General features: G+C 40.0%; 1 protein-coding gene and 1 long non-coding RNA gene across 2 annotated transcripts; both read left to right on the top strand.

Annotated features, from left to right (window-relative positions):
• The first annotated feature begins 657 nt into the window (after positions 1–657).
• LOC116412324 lies at positions 658–1,595 on the top strand. Its single transcript, XR_004223666.1, has 2 exons — positions 658–932; positions 1,346–1,595. It is a non-coding gene; the product is annotated as an uncharacterized LOC116412324 (long non-coding RNA).
• A 6,221-nt stretch (positions 1,596–7,816) lies between these two features.
• On the top strand, positions 7,817–12,960 carry cd3g (CD3g molecule). The gene is made up of 5 exons (NM_001142083.1): positions 7,817–7,941; positions 8,267–8,467; positions 9,548–9,679; positions 11,218–11,258; positions 12,624–12,960. The coding sequence occupies exons 1-5, from the start codon at positions 7,872–7,874 to the stop codon at positions 12,672–12,674; spliced, it is 495 nt and encodes a 164-aa protein (NP_001135555.1). The 5' UTR covers positions 7,817–7,871; the 3' UTR covers positions 12,675–12,960.
• The last annotated feature ends 4,498 nt before the right edge of the window (positions 12,961–17,458 follow it).

A 17,458-nucleotide genomic window follows, 5' to 3' on the forward strand; every position in this document is an offset into this window, starting at 1 on the left:
GGGTGGGGGGGTTTATGGGGGGGTGTCACAGCCCACCTTTTCAAGGTGCCTTGGCCAGGTCCTGGACGCCATCTGCTCGGTGTCCAGGAATTTTATCTCGTTCCCACAACATCGGAACGAGTGGCGCACCGTGAAGAGGGATTTTTATAGGGTAAGTGGCATCCCCAATGTGTTGGGTGCAATCGACTGCACCCATGTGGCGCTTAACCCCCCCAAGACAGGGAGCACATTTATCGCAACAGAAAGGGCTACCACTCCCTAAACGTTCAGGTGGTATGTGACGGCTGTATGAACATCTTGAGCATTGTGTCTGGGTTCCCCGGCTCCTCTCACGATGCTTACATCCTAAGACAGTCCGGGCTTTACCAATCGTTTGAGACAGGACAAATGCCTCACGGGTGGCTGTTAGGTAAGTATTTGTGTCACTTATCTAGCACAACTTGGCCACATATGCTTTGTGTGTCCCACTGTAAAACCAGTCCCTGCCTGCCATAAGCTTGTAATGCAATGTGTAAAGTGTCCTCTTTTGCCACTGGGAGAGTCAAAGCAGCTGCTTGTAGTGTCACCTATCAGACTCACACTGTCACATCTGTTGCAAAAGGGCCGTGTTTTGACACAGGGAGATTGGAAACAGCTTATTTGTTTGCAGCATCTTATTCCATCTTATTTTATTTCAGGAGATGCTGGCTACCCGTGCGGTCGGTGGCTCATAACACCTATTCACAGGCCACACTCACGGGCGGAGTGTGCTTTCAATCAAGCACACGTGAGAACGCGGTCTGTGATTGAGCGGACGTTTGGTGTCCTCAAAAGCCGGTTCCACTGCCTCGATAAATCAGGAGGCAGCCTATTGTACAGCCCCACCAAAGTTGCCAACATCATCGGTGTGTGTGCTGTACTGCACAATCTGGCGAACCGGCACGGCCTACCAGGTTTTCAATTTTTAAAGTTTTCTTGTCATATACAAATAACAATGAAGCACAGGGCCGTCGCTCCCTATAAGCAGAGTACTCAGTCTGCATAGGGCACCAACTCCCAGGGGGACACCATCCCAGCTGCTCCAAAAAAAACCCCAGTTTTATATATTATAACATACCTATCAATCTATGGGGGCTATTGGGGGCACTTACTATGGGGGCATTGTCTATGGGGCAATTGGGGGCACTGTGTGTGGGGCCCCTATAGTAGGTGTTTTTTTTATTTTATTTTTACTTCCGTAATATTTGAGGGAGGGGGCACAAAAGTAAATTTCTGGTTAGGGCACCCATTTGGCCAGCAGCGGCCCTGATGAAGCATCATTACTGTAATGATTTGTTTTTGACCCGTGTTCCTCACAACTTTACAGCTGAGGTGGCCGATGACCTTGAGGACCCCGTCCATCCACCGGATCCTGTCCAACGTGCGGATGCCCGAGGGAGTCAAGTCCGGGGACAAATTGTTGCAAATTACTTTGCCTGTAAGTACCTACAATCTTTAATCCCATACACAAGAAATACCAAACAACTTTTCCCAAAACCAAAGTTTTATTGTGAGGGAACAGTTCCCAAATAAATGTTTTAAGCAGGTTATTACACCACCCGCAACACAAAAAGAAAAAAAAAAAAGAACACTTGGCAAAAAACATATGCCTAAGAAAAGAGAAGTTCCACAAATCCCTAATGTGTCACATTTATTTTCTTTTGTGGAGCTGCCTAGTTGAGCCTTCAGGAGGGGGAGCTGTGCTGGTAGAGCTTGTTGGCAGCCCTATCCGTAAAAAATGATCAACACGACCTATAGGCAACTTTTTAAGTAGATTTATATTTTAACTTTTTTTTTTGTGTCAGTATACTGTAACTTTAATCTTAAGCTTCTCTGCAAGAGTAAATACACTTGGATTACTGTCATTACACCTACCTTGGCCAACATTCCGATCTGTATCGAAGGTGCCGGAGACACCTCGCGCGCTCTCCCGGTGTATATACGGCAGCAGCAGCTCCTCATAATGGGTGTAATGCACCCTCTTAGCAGGCCCTCCTCCAGTTCCTGATCTAAAGAAAATATACAAATGGTTTTATTGTGTTGTCTCCAATAAGCAAGCCATAACAACACAGTCACTTTTTGTTACTCATTGTTGCCCCAATCAATTGCCTTTACTTTCAAGTGTAACAATACTAAGGCTGTGACACCAAAACCATACTAAAATGCTGCAAGTTGCTGCTAAGTGGCCTCGCTAACTCCCAGGGCTCTCCCTTATACTCTCTCTGTGTTAACCAATGCTTAAACAATAATCCTCCTTGATAAAGGACAGTACAGGGCATTAAGGGGTCTGTTTACTAAAGTGCGTTTAAATTGTCTAAGAGTATGGTCTATGAAAAGTCGCTAACTTTAAAGTAGAATATTTGTTAGCAAGAATAGTGGAATGGTCGCCATAATATTCACCAATATAGAGGTGAATATTTAATCGCCATAATATTCGCCACTATAGCGGTGACTATTACAAAGTTGCGACAAATCGCACAAATACAATACTAATTATATTTTGGCGACTTTTTTTTGTCGCGACTTTGTAATCTCGTGTCACGCGCGACTTGCGGCCATTTTGTGTCATTGAGCCTGCTGTCACCACACTGAGAGCACCATGGGGTCCGAGCTGGGGAGATGGGGGAGAGGCGCTATATAATAGAGTTCTTCCTGCGCTCAGGGTATGACAGGCTGCCGCTGGGGCCCATAGGGGTCCATGAAAGGAAGAGGGCTATCCTGCGCGACCTAATAGCTGGGTTGCTCAGGGGCTTCAACCTGGAAATGGACCTCCGCCTGCTCCAGCGGATTTGGTCAGACCTGAAGTGCAGGAACTTTCAGGAGATATCCGAAATTGCTGCAGGTAATTATTCTACTTTAATATGGTTTTACACAATACGTTTCTTAAAAGATTTAGCAAGTAATTTGAACTTGAAATGTATATTCTCTCTCTCTCTCTCTCTATATATATATATATATATATATATATATATATATATATATATGTGTATATATGCATGTTTTTTTCAAAAATACACAATAAAGTTGACAATAAAGAGGGAATTTTAAATATGTTGTGGCATTTTGAAAAACAAATACATATACACACACATATATATATATATATATATATATATATACAGTTATAGGACCCGTTATCCAGAATGCTCGGGACCAAGGGTATTCCGGATAAGGGGTATTTCCGTTATTTGGATCTCCATACCTTAAGTCTAAGAAAAAATCAATAAAACATGAATTAAACACAATACGATGGTTTTGCCTCCAATAATGATTATTTACATCTTAGTTGGGATCAATTGCAAGGTGCTGTTTAATTACTACAGAGAAAAAGGAAATCATTTTTTAAATTATGAATTACTTGATTAAAATGGAGTCTATGGGAGACGGGCTTTCCGTAGTTTGGGGCTTTCTGGATAACAGGTTTCCGGATAAGGGATCCCATACCTGTGTGTGTGTGTGTGTGTATGTATATATGTATATATATATATATATATATATATAAATATACACACATTTTCAAATACATATGCATAAACAAGTTTAAAGCAGGGGGGAAGCAGCAGGGAGCGGCCCATAGTATGAGTCATTTGGCCCCCTAAAATGTTTTAGGGGGCCCTGGCTAACAATGTCTGTGTGTCCTTTGTATTGATGTGAGGGTTCACAGGAGGAGGGGTCAGTGGGAGGAGGGGGGCCAAAAAAATGTTGTTGTGAGGGACCCCGTTATTTAGGATGGTGGCCCTCTATGTATGAATGTATAAATATATATGTATAATAGATTGAAATAACATCTTGCAATACTGTCTCACAGAACTCATTATCGACATGGTGCCTCTTCTCCCTCCAGAGGCACAACCCCAGGCACAACAGGGTCAAGAGGCCCCAGCACCTGCCCCGGCCCCCGAGGCCCCAGCACCTGCCCAGCACCCAATGAGGCCCCAGCACCCAATGAGGCCCCAGCACCCAATGAGGCCCCAGCGGCCCCAGAGGCTGAGGAGGGCCCTGAGGCCGAAGAGGCCCTGGACACTCCCCCCCCCTTGACTCCTCCCCCAGTTTCCCCCCACTTTCCCAGGCCCTTGAGTTCTCCCCCCAGACCCCCGGATCCCAGCCACCAGGTTTGCTCCTGGATACCATCAAGGCTGAGTTGGCCTAGCTCCGAACTAAGGAGGGACGTGGATGAACTCAAGGGCAGCAAGCCCTAAGTTTTTTTTTTTCCTTTTTATCTCCTATTTTAAAATATTTTATTGTTAAAGTAAAAGTTTTTAGTTTTCTACTTTTGAACTGGGTAATGTCTAATTATTTTTCCTTCCCTGATATGGTATTCTATACTTTCATGTAGTTTCTCCTACACTCTTACATTTATCAGTAACAGCATCAATATGCTATATGGGTTAAATTTTTGCAAATATTCTGCCAACAATTTTGTCTTTAGCCCATTTTGCTGAATAGTAAAGCTTGCGTTAATTAGTACGTAGCGTATTTTCTGGCGAGTGTGATAACTGCAAATCAAATGTTTTGTTGCCAGAATAATTGCAATATTAGATTGTTTCACATTTAATAAAGTGCCATAACATATTTGCCATTTATTCTGTGTCTAAAATCTCCCACTTAATTTAAGCCACTTTAGTAAACGGACCCCTAAGTATTTAGCTAAATATTCTTAAATGCCCCCCCCCCTATTTACTGGCCTAATTTGATGTTGTACTACACAGCTTGGAGGACATAAGTTACACACATAATAATAGGCGTGCCATACATACAAGTATAGTAAGTAGGAAAGAAGGCAAAAAGGAAAGAAAGACAGTAAGCCAAAAGGAAAAGCCAGCTGAGTAGAAAAGCAGATGAGCGAGTGTTAAATAGAAAGATGAATGTAAGATATTTACCTGTACCTGGACTCCTCTGCCAGCTTTTTTTTCAAGACCCGCTTGATGTCCTGGTATCTTTTTTTGCAGTTTTGGACATTGCGGAGACACACACCCATGCTGTTAACGTGCTCCGCAATGTCCCTCCAGGCCTTAGTTTTTGTAGCAGTGGGTGTCTTGCTGGCATATTTGCCAATGACCCGGTGGTATACCGGCACCAGCCCCTCCACCAGCGCCTCATTCTCAAACTCCGTAAATTTTAGGTTACGGAGCCTGCCCTCCTGCTGTTACCTCTTCCTTTTGGCAGATGAGGTGGGGGGAAGCTCCTCACTTTCGCTGGCTTCTTCAGGGTGGTACTCCTTGTCAGTGGCCTCAGGCTCAGAAAGATCAGGGCTCCCCAAGTAAAGGGGCCCCTCTGCATCACTGTCAGTTCTAGGCGAAATATTAGGAGGAAGGTGTTGACGCTTCCTTTTAGCAGCCTCCATGATTTTTGTGCAAAAAAACCCAAATCTTTCTCAAGCTCTCTCTCTTTCAGCACTTCTGTGCTCTCCCAGTTCAAATGCAGCAAATGGCACCAGTTTTATGCTGCCGCATGCGCATAGTCGCGACAATTAGCGCACACCTGCTTTAATTAGCGTGCACGCGAAAAGCAGCACGCATGCGTTAATTAGCGCGCGAAAAGTAGCACATGCATAAAGTGGCGCACGTGACAAGTAGCGCATGTGTTATTTATCGCGCGTACTGTTTTCGCGTCAAAAATATTGCATGCATTATCGCGCGTAAAATAGCGCAAGTGTGCTAATAGTGAATCGTGCAAAAAGTCGCGAAAATTTAGAAGCAATAAAATTTTTAACGCACGCTATAAATAGCGCACGTTAAAACGCACTTTAGTGAATCGGCCCCTATGTTTCATACGATTATATCGGTTCATATATGATCAGATTTAGGGCAGTGGTATATGGGGAGATTAGTCGCCCCACAACAATTCTTTGTTGTCGCGGGTACCTAATCTCCCCACAATGCCATTCCACCGGTTAGAATGTAACTCGCCTGTGGGATGGCATATGCGTCTCTGCGATGTCCCGCAGTCGCCCAAAGTTTTTGACTGTTTGCAACTGCGGGACATCACAGCGACGCATATACCATCCCACCAGCGATTTACATTCTAACCGGTGGGATGGCATTCCAGGGAGATTAGTCGCAGCAACAACAAAGATTTATGACAGGGCGACTAATCTCTCTGTGTACCACTACTCTAAAGGGTGAAGACACAGGGAGCTACTAGTAACAGCTACTTTTTCAATGCTACTGAATGCCAGAAAATACTTTGCCATAGACAATACTGAGAATTGCTGCTACTAAAACACATGTTGAGACTGTTATCAGTAAATGATCAGCATTGTCTATTTTAGTAGCCACTACAAGTAGCAGCTACTAGTAGCTCCATGTGTCTTCACCCTTATTCTGTTTTTTCAATATCTCTTCACCCAAAAACAGAGTTCAATGTAGCTGCATGCCAGGTACAAAGAGTAACCACATAAGAGAAACCTGATAGCAGACATTTACGCTCTGCTGGAATGATTACCCTGCTGTAAGAATTTAACACTTGCATCACTGCATGAGGGTACACACGTGTGAAGATATACAGTAAATGAACTGAATAGCAATTGAATTGCTGCTTATGTACAGAAGCATTGCAAGATAAAATATTGAACCCTAACCAAGTATAACTCTGCACTGCAGAAAAGACAGACAAGAAAAGTAGGAGCCTTAAACTTAAAGTGCAATGTAAGAAAACACTGAAACAAAAATATATTTTTTGTGTATCTGGTTTGTGTATCTGGTTTGTATAAAATGAACAGACACTAAAGCAGTCTCTCTCTCTAGGGCTTGTACACATTTAAAAAGAAAAAGTAAGGGGGTGATTTATCAATGTCTGAGTTGAAATTTTTTTTGCACTTAAAAAATTTGAGTTATGGTTCGAAAACTCGAATGCCTGGTATTTAAGTGAAAAAAACCCCCAAAAACCCAAATATAAAAATTTGTCATGTAAAAGCTTGCGAGTTTCTATAGAAGTCGATATTGAATATCTCAACATTTTCGAGTTTACCAGCTCTTAAAATTCTGTATATTGAAGCGTTTTATTAAATTGAGTTTTTCTTATAAATAAATAAGTGATCATTCGATAGGCGAGATAATTCGATTTAGAAAAACAAACCCGAATTCACAAACTCGAAAATTGATAAATAAGCCCATAAGTGTACAGAACATTAGATAAACAACTTGGGTAATAGTGAGATAATAAGAATGGAAAAAGGCATGCTTACCATAAGAAGCTCTCTAAATATTCAGATGTTGAAAGTCATGGTGATTACTGAAACATGGGTTTAATGTGTACCACCTTGCCTGAAGCACATTAATATTATACGTCCAACAAGGGTATCTGACAACACATTGACTTTATACAACCAAGATAAACTTTCAAGATAAGAAGCAAAAAGTCAAATTTACCGATAACTGCTAGACCCAGCATGGTTTAGCTAGGGACCCAAGTGCTCCATTGCAAAGTTTTGACCTGACTACATGCAGCACAATTGAAGTGTGTTGGTGCAGTTACAGTATTTTTGTTGCACTTACTACACAACCACCTCTGCCCCCCATATAAAGTATAGGAGCAAAGTGTGATCAAATAATTTACCCACTGAAACATAGTAGTGCAGGTCTTGCTGAGTGCCCATGTGTATGCAGTCGCAAGAGATGTGTACATTTATTAATGTACCATAATACTAATCTGCCATGTTAACATTTGGGAGTAAAACAGTATATTTCATCTTAAGTGTTTAGGTGAAGTAGGTGGGTGTGTAAAAAGATTAAGATCTCAGATCAGCTCTCTAAACCAAAAACCCCACAGATGCTGCTTCCTGCACAATACAGATACAGCTCTTCCACCTGCTCCTATCACGCATTACTCCCAAACAACTTACACAAGGTACAATGAAGAATCCCCTACACATTGCTTGGATCCTGGTTTTGATGTTAGCCTTAAAGGCCACATGCAAAATAAGTATGTATGCCTGTTTTTCTTTAAAAATATTTTTTGTGTTGGAAGAGGATTTGTCGGTTCTGTTTGATAATTTGATGTAAAAAGAAAAAAAAAAAGATGGAGACCCAAATCTAACAAATGGTTTGGATAGTGGCAGAGCAATGAAAGGAAGTTTGATTTTTTTTTTAAATTTCTCTTCCTTTCCCATATAACCCGACTTTATCTTCTTCTATCTTACGGATATAAACATGGAAATTTCAGCTAGACCACTATTTTAATAATACATCACTAATCATTTGTCAGTGGACTATTATAATAACTCAAAAAACATTGTTTCCCCTGACAGTTGATGCTTCGGTGAAAAACAATTATTTGACTCTGAAATGCAATAGTGCTAGCAGTGTTATTTGGAAACATAATAATGAAATAATAGAGGCGAATAACACAGACTTGGATTTGGGCTCATTGTGGAATGACCCCCGAGGAACATATTCTTGCAAAGCATCAGAGAATGAAAATGAGAAGTCTATTGAGGTGTTTGTGAGAAGTGAGTATAATCTATATGGCTTACAGTTTGGTTTCTTTTTTATCATTGTTTGACACCTCTCCATACTGGAACACTGGTCTAAATCCTGCTTGGCTGCACAGCATTGTAGGCACTGTATAATCACAATTTTTTTCAGTGTTTTAGTCATTTTAAAAATGAGTTCACCCCTATGTAAAGAGAATGCACTCTAACATAGTAACACATTTGGGGGCAGATTTATCAAAGTGTGAAATTAGAGATCCCTACAGAAAAACCCACTTTGTATTGATTCATATGGGATTTTAAGAAGTGTATTTATCACTTGGTGAAAGTTACGGTTTACCATTTGATAAATACGCTTCCAAAAATCCCACAGGAATAAATAGAAAGTAGGTGAGTTTTTCTGTAGTGAGCACCCTTTAATAAATCTGCCCCCAATTGTGTTACAGGTATGAGATCCATTATTCAGAAACCCATTATTCAGAAAGTTCCAAATTTCGGGAACGTTGTCTTCCATAGACTTCATTAAAAGAAAATAATTCTAATTTATGAAAATTATTTCCTTTTTTTCTGCTATAGTAAAACAGTACCTTGAACTTGATGCCAACTAGGATATAATTAATCCTTATTGGAGGCAAAAAACCCTATTGGGTTTAAATGATGTTTAAATGATTTTTTAGTAGACTTAAGGTATGGAGATCCAAATTATGGAAAGATCCTTTATCCAGAAAGTAATTATGCACTGCAGTCTATAGAGCACATAGGCATATCCCTAACGTATTTCTCTGTACTTGGCTAGACGTCTATCACAGGTTTTACTTTGGCGTCTCTTTCTGTGCATCACCAGTTAACTCATCTTTTAGCTTACTAGATACATTTTGAAATATGTAACCCATTCTTGTTCCCTTATACCAAATGCAGATAACATTGATTTCTTTCCCCCACCCATTCTTACAAATAGCAGCTTGGTTAACTTACAATATTAAAGAATTCTAACTGTTGCCCTGCCCTACTATATTACTTACCCGACAGCCTTTCGCTTTCTTATAATATTAAAAAACAAACTGCTTTTCCCATATATAAACCTTCTCTTTTCCACAGTGTGCCAGAACTGCATAGAGCTGGATACTGGGACCATATCTGGATTTATTGTAGCTGACATCATTATGATAGGACTTATTGCCATAGCTGTATATTGTGTTTCTGGCTCAGAGTCCCGCAGACCTGCACGAGGTGAGGGACGAATATTTGTAAGAAATCCATTTTAAAGTTAATTAAACTCAGACTGCGAAATTATTTTGCTTATAATACATTTCTAGAAATTTTCACTATTAATGATTTAGTTTACTTCACGTTTACGTTTTTAGTCAAGATTTAAAATTGCTGTTTTATTTTCTGTTTTCTGTTTATTATGGTTATTTGCTCTGTCCTGATGAGCTTTATCTCTTACACTATTGTAGTTAAAGCCAGGTATACATTTTCAGCACACCAGTGTGTAGTAAATGTCAGTTTACCTAATGGTATAAACGGTAACTGATTTTTTCATGTATATTTTTTTATAATCCCAGCTATAGAATACCTGTCATATGTCATTCTTATGTTCTGTTTTTTTAAGTAGCGACAGTCCTATGAGTACAGAAAGTATGTGTGTATGTGCAAGTGTGAAAAAGCAACTATAACATTTTAGAAGAAAAATAAGTGTGGGTGTAAGTTTCATTGAGGCCAGGACTGGCAATCTGTAAATACTGGAAAATACCCTCCCCACACACATGCACAGTATTATTTATTGGGCCTTTGGGGGGCTGTTTTGGGCCTCTTTGTACTTGAAATGCCAGGGACTATATTAAATCTCAGTCTGGTTTTGATTTTAAATGTGTACTATATGGGGATATGGTAACTGACATAGATTAGTTTGAGGCAAATACTTGAATCCCAGTAAAATATTAAATGTGCATTGTTTGTAGATCATTTTGTTCACAGGCACACCTACGTTATAGCAGAGAATTTAGCTCTATCAGTTTTTTTTTACAGCTGATGTCAAAAAACAGTGTGATTTTGCTGGGGATTCGTTATTTGCTTACTAAATATAGTTACTGGTATTATTCTGCCGGAAAAACATTTATGAATTGGTTGGTATTTTCTCAGCCCTAAATCTTTATTTAATGCTATTTGAAAATATTTTTTCAGTTTTTATTGTCCTTGTGTTAAACTGTTAGTATGTATTATAACTTGAGCATGTTAAATGTGGCTAGGGTGTGTGTTACTTATTTAACAGCCATTAAATATGGAGTTTTAATTACAAAATAAAACATATAATGTGTTTAACTGTTCTTGTTTAATTGTTATACAGCTGGGAAACACTCCCCCAACATATTTTGTTTGTTGGGGGTTATTTACCTTCAAATTAACTTTTAGTATGTAGAAAGTGCTATTCTGAGACAATTTGCAATTGGTCATCGTTTTTTTTAATTTGTGGCTTATGGGTTATTTAGCTTCTTGCTCAGAATCAGTGCAGGTAACTATAGCTCAGCACTTTGCTTTGATTAGACTACTGCAAGTTAGAAAATTAAAGTGCATATCTGATAGGTGAAGGTGAAACAGAGACAGGGAACAACATAAGCATTGCCATCTACTGCACCATTAAGTAATGATAATGTTTGAGGGTAGTTTGTTTTTAACATATTTCTCTTATATGCAGTTAAGCTTTTGTGAATTAGATATTCTCTTACTGTCAGTTTTTTTTAATGATCTATGATTTTCCATTTCTGCAGCTTCTGACAAGCAGAATTTGCTCCAAAATGATCTTTACCAAGTAAGTACAAACTTTATTAGCATAGGCGGATGGTGATTTTTTTTTGTTTGGGGAGGCTAAAAATGATTTAATATCTATAGTCCTTAATATTTTTGGATCTACTCCACTACTTGTTTAATATCTATATGAAATGACAGTTGACACAGCAGACAACTTTTTTTTGCATTTATGTCAGACACACAAATGTTGATAACTTTAAAAGTCAATGCAGTTGTAGCAGTGCAACACAAAAAATGGTCCCACGGATCTCTAGCTTTTTCTATCAACTCTCAGCAGGCCCAGCCCTCATGACAGTTTCATTGTCTACAGTTCCAAAACTTTTTGAGCACCCAACAATAGCCCCTCCAGCTAAACAGTACCCCCGTAAGCCCCAGTAGAATTCATAGTACTGTCTCCCAGAATCCCTTTCCATATTATGTCCTTGCAAGATTAGCTCTTACAGCCACCAAAGATTCACTGTCTTGGCCGCACCACCATAATTATAGATAGTCGCTATACTGGGAATACTTTTCAAATATAAATTGCTAATCGTTTAAAAATTGTGTACTAAAGCATAGGACCACTATTTGGAGTAAACTACCCACATCTTTTCACAATTAAAAAATGGTATAGTGTAGTGTATGATGAAAAATTACTTTTGTGACCTGGATTAAGAGACCATTGTTTCAGAATTTTTCCTCTGTGCTCTAGGCAGCTATTAAGAAGCTAAGCTTAGGGCTTGTCACAAATTATCAGGCAGAAAAATGAGGCTGGCGTCTGTCAAATAAGCTGACACTATAGGGCTAATTATTACATTCTGCTGCTATTTGCACCAGTTTCAGAGCAGCCAGGTACTAATAATCTGAATTAATTACTAATCAGCTTTATATCATGAGATTTATATTCTCCATATATACAGTAAATTGTACATTAGTCCCTAACAGTGTAGCTTCTCTTATCTTTCATGCTCATCCTCCTAGGCACCCTCTGGCACCCTCCAGTAATATACAATCACAACGTGTGAATAAAAATGCACGTCAAGCAAGCTATAGCCTTTTTGGCCTCAGCTTATTTTATGCTCAGCAAGTGCTTCCTCAGAAGGACAAGGCGTACTACAACAGATTCATTAACCAACTCTTTACTAATTAAATATCGCAACCATAAATAAGTTGTATACACAACAATCCAATAAATTTAATAACGTTTCTGATTGAGAATTACTAAATCAAACAGCAATGCATTGTGGGGATGCAAAAATGTTTGTTTGCTTTTACAATGTGTTGTATGTGCTATTGTCATAACCTGTGTACATGCACACAGCTTAGGGGCGACATTATTGTAAGGTTTAATGTATCACTGATCATGTTTTTCTGTCTTTTTCTTCAGCCTCTTGGGCAAAGGTCAGAGGATACTTATAGTCATCTTAACTCACGCTAGTGACTCTGCCCCAGCGTGACTCAGGGTTAGATCATCAGTGACTAATATGAATTATAAATCGACTATAAGAAAAATAAACTGTAAATTTACAGTTTGTAAAAGATTATACCAATCTGCATGTGTTGCAGAATGTAACACAGTTTCACATACTGGAGATTCTTCATGGCCTTAGCTATAAAACTATACAGCATGAGATGTCACAAAAATATTGTCCTGTATTACAGAAAACTTGATCTGGTTTTTTTTTTGTGTGTGCTTTTAAATAAATAAATGCATTACAATAACAGAACTGTTGTGTTGTTGCTGAAACAAGCGTGAGCAACAGAAACTATAACCAGTTAAAAAAAAAAAAGAGTATACGAACATAAACAGTGGAAAGACATACAACATGAGACAGCAAGTGGGACGGTTGGTAAGTGTTTGCCAAATACAGAAAGCGTCAGATGGAAAAAAGTACAGAGTGTAATGAGAAAAGGTTGAAGGAAGATATTTTTCTCTAATTCCCAAGCATGACACAAACTGTTAATAACTTATGATAAACTTGTATTCTTCTGTTGGAAATAAAGTAATATATATTGTTGTATTGCAAACAGGTATTATAGCAAAGACTATCCCATGAAAAAAATCCCTAGTAACCGTTACACCATTTCCTTCATATGGCCACATCAAATAAGCTCAAGTTAAAAAAGCCAGGACCACAAAAAACGGCAGCACAATCTTCCTGTTTGATACAAAAGCTGACACTACATATGTGAGGTCTATACAGGTGCACAGTTTGCTACCACGTTGAGCAATGATCCCCAACCAGTGGCTCAGGAGCAACATGTTCCTCACCAACCCCCTGGATGTCACTCCCAGTGGCCTCAAAGTAGGTGCTTTGTATTTTTTACTGGAAAGTAAATTTTGGAAGCATAAATACCATATGTACTGCCAAACAAAGCCTCCTGTAGTCTGCCAGTCCACACTGGGCCACTAAATAGAAACATTTTTTCAACCTTGTGTTGCTCCCCAACTTTTTTTTAATTTAAATGTTGCTCATGGGTAAAAAAGGTTGGGGACCCCTGATGTTGCTCATACTACACGAATACCTAAAAAAAAAAAAAAAAAAAATCTTCTTACTATGTAAATTTCTGAATAATTACACTTCAAAAAATGATTTGAATATGCAGAGATGAGATCTTCCAAAGTTTATTTCAGGTTTGGAAATAGTTGTCACTCTATGACTCTATGCACCTAGACCAGTGGTTCTCAACCTTCCTAGTGTCCCCAACCATAGAGGAGCAGTGTCTCGATTTCTAAGACCATTGGAAATATGTGTTTTCCGATGGTCTTAGGCGACCCCTGTGAAAGGTTCGTTCAACCCCCAAAGGGGTCCTGACCCAGAGACAATACAGAACTTAGCAGAGCGACTGCAATCACAAGGCATTATATTGACCTTTTTTAGGCTGCCGTCAGTAGCAGTTCATTCACCTACAACATATTTCAAAAAGCACCCAACAGTTATTTAATACAAAATGCTGCCCAGTCCTGATGCAGCCAACAATGAGTCCAGATCTAAATCCCATTAAACATTTGTGGAGAGATCTGAAAAATGCAGTTGGAAGAAGGCATCCTTCTAAGCTGGGAGAACTGAAGCAGTTTGCAAAAGAAGAGTGGTCCATACTGTCAGTAGTAGAAAGATGTAGAAGCCTCAAGTATTCCTACCTAGTTGAGTTCTTCTCCACATTTTGCAGAGAGCAGTGTTGTGGATGTTCCTTTTTATGTTACGGTCTAAGCTCCCTTCTGATTGCATGTTGTATTCTGCTTCCTTGAGAACTTGTGAGAGCGTAGGGGTTGGGGTGGCTTTCCACATCCTGGCTATTAGCGTCTTAGCTGCGAATAATACATGGTGTACTCTAAATGCCTCCCCTTTTTCAAAAAGATGTGGGTGAGCCTGTCCACTGCTCCACATTGCCTCCAACAGTTGGGGGTGGTTCTGGGGAATATGAGTGCTAGTTTATGGGGTGTTAGGTACATTTTAAAAAGAGTTTGTTATACTGCTCCCAAGTGGTTTCTGCATCTGGTGGCACTTATAACACTTTTTTGGAGTTCCATTTGCAATTTAAGTTACAGGGTTGGATTTCATTTTTTGGGCACCCAGTTGGCGTCCCCATTCTCCTCCCCCCTCAGGATCGATCGTGCACATGCGCATCCTTGTAGGTCGCATATGGAGCACAGGGGACAGGACGTGCTAAAGTTATCTACGCGTCCCTTCCCCAGTGTTCCGTATGTGAGCACATTTTATGTGCAACTGGGCGGCATGCCGCCCCAAAATTTATGCCAAAATTTATACTATTTCACCATCAATAGTCTGTACAGTGCTGATATCATACCTGGGGAATGTTGGTCTAATATACATATTTTTTCTAGCAGGTTAAGTCTGCCACAGAGATATTCCCCTCAGGTAGTGTCTCACTTGTAGGTTTTTATAATGGTCTGCCTGTGGTAGGGAGTATTGGTGTTATTAGGAGAACATAACGAATGAACACACTGCTGACTGTCTTCCCCTCCAGTCACCTTGAAGGGAATTTCATAGCCTTTTTGACAAAAATGAGGTTGAAAAGTTCATAGACCATGAAAGAGCATTTGCCTTAGTATTCATCTTTATAGCCTCCAAGTATTGAAGAGTGGCCAACAGGTCTAAGGAAGAGTGAGTCTCTTGGCAGAGCTGAGATGTTCATTTTTGTCATTAGTCATGATATTGATGGGAGAGATTGAGATGCCATTCCTGAGTTTGATAGCAACTCTGCAAGTAGAAAATGTTGGGAAACATAAGCACATGGGTAGTGCCTGCTATTGCAATCAGTGCAGTGAGGAAAGCTGCACTAACAGTGTACAGGGCATTGATGTAAAAAAAAAGAAAAGCTTAAAAGTATCTGAGTGAAATAGGACAGATGCGGACAAAAAAGTCTGCTGATCTTCCACCGGAAAAAAGTGCTCTTTCTTGTCAGGGAGGAGAAAGGAAGGACTATTGTGGAAATGTGTGAATAGTTCCTTAAGCAAAGTAAAGACTGAGTTCAATGTTGAGATGATAAAAATGTAATTTGGGTAAATCAAGTTGGGTGCTTATCCAACAGGATTTTTAAACCTACCTGATACCTGCCAAGCACATTAGGTTTTAAATGTAATTGACCCCTAAATGCCGTGGCAAAGCAGTCGGGCCTGTCTCCCCCCGTTATTTCATATGGCCCCAGGGTTACTTTCATTTATAGTTATGCTACTGCCATACTTGGGTGAAGAATACCAGAAGAAATTCTTCACCCAAGACACCTCGAATCACAGTATGCCTAAGAAAGAATGTATGTAAGTATAACAACTAGGTTCATACATAGGGAAAGCCTCTGGGATTGAGATTTATTCTAAGCCACCAAACGAGACCATGAGAGCGGATAGATTACATTTTTTTAAATTTGCAATACTCATAGCTTAAAATGTGTTTTGGTCAAGGAGAACAGTGGGTTGAAAAAAACTGTGTTAGAAGATCATAGACAATGAGATGAACACTACTGGCACCTTGATTATGATCCCATTAGAAAAAAGTAGATGATGTAGTATGCAGTGCCTTTGGAGATTAAATGGATTCCTTTCACTCTAGCACAGAGACTGGCAAAGCAATAACTACTGTGACTGTTACATTTGTAACTAACATTGACCACAGTGTCAGATAAAAAGAGTATAGGTGCATGATGGATTGCTATTCACTTAAGACAGTGCTGTCCAACTGGCGGCCCATGACCCCCCTCTGTGTGGCCCCCCCACATGTCTGTCTGGAAGCTTACCTTTGTGTAAGCTTTAAATTGTATCAGTACTGTGATTAACTTGCCCCCTGCATGGTTCACACCTCAGATTCAGGCTGTAAACCCTCTGTATTGTTTAAAAATGTAATCCCCTGTGTTGTTCACACCGTTTAATCCCTACATTGTTTGCCCTCTGCATTATTCACACCTCAGGCTCAGACTGTAATCACCCACATTGTTCACCTGTTTATACCTCAGACAGCAGTAGAAACCCACAAATAAACCCTGCACACTATAAAAGGAACATATACTGAGGTGGTACTGCAATTAAAAAGTTCAATATATAGTTATTGTGCAGACTGTAGGAGCAGTGCCAGCATTGTGTCACTATATGCTGCCTGTGTGTGCCATATTCTGCCTGCCCTATGCTGCCTGTGTGTGCCATACTCTGCCTGCCCTATGCTGCCTGTGTGTGCCATACTCTGCCTGCCCTATGCTGCCTGTGTGTGCCATACTCTGCCTGCCCTATGCTGCCTGTGTGTGCTACCACCAGTATGGTCATGCAATAACATGGGCGTGGTTTCAAGTGGGTGTGGTTTAAAAAAGGGGAATGGTCAAAAGTTGCTTCCATTATTGGCCTTCCACCATGTAGGCCGGAAAAATTCCGGCCCTTGGTGCCACAGAAGTTGGACAGCACTGACCTAAGTAAACAGTGGCAATAAGTTTTTGGACTGAAGCAAAGCTGTTTAACCCATGGACACCTGAACAGAAGGAGGGAAAACGGCAGTCCAGGGGAACGCCGGTGGTGATCGCATCTATTAATGACATGTGCTGGTCCCTGGTTTCACAGCAGGGCTTGACTGTACCAATGCATTCGGTGGGATTAGGGTTACTTAAAAGGAGTGTCCCATCTGTATTCCTAGTTTATCATAGTTCTGATTTAGTTTTAGAAAGATCTGGTCTTACCACAAAGGTTATGTTAGAACTATTCTCATTATTACTAATAAA

The sequence above is a fragment of the Xenopus tropicalis genome, chromosome 7 (genome assembly GCF_000004195.4).
Source record: "Xenopus tropicalis strain Nigerian chromosome 7, UCB_Xtro_10.0, whole genome shotgun sequence".
Taxonomy (NCBI): domain Eukaryota; kingdom Metazoa; phylum Chordata; class Amphibia; order Anura; family Pipidae; genus Xenopus; species Xenopus tropicalis.

Bases quoted from the DNA above. Each gene is read 5' to 3' on its own strand.
- cd3g (NM_001142083.1), top strand. From the start codon at position 7,872: ATGAAGAATCCCCTACACATTGCTTGGATCCTGGTTTTGATGTTAGCC. The intron at 7,942-8,266 runs GTATGTATGCCT...TTCCCCTGACAG, and splicing joins AAAGGCCACATGCAAAATAA to TTGATGCTTCGGTGAAAAAC. The intron at 9,680-11,217 runs GTGAGGGACGAA...CCATTTCTGCAG, and splicing joins GTCCCGCAGACCTGCACGAG to CTTCTGACAAGCAGAATTTG.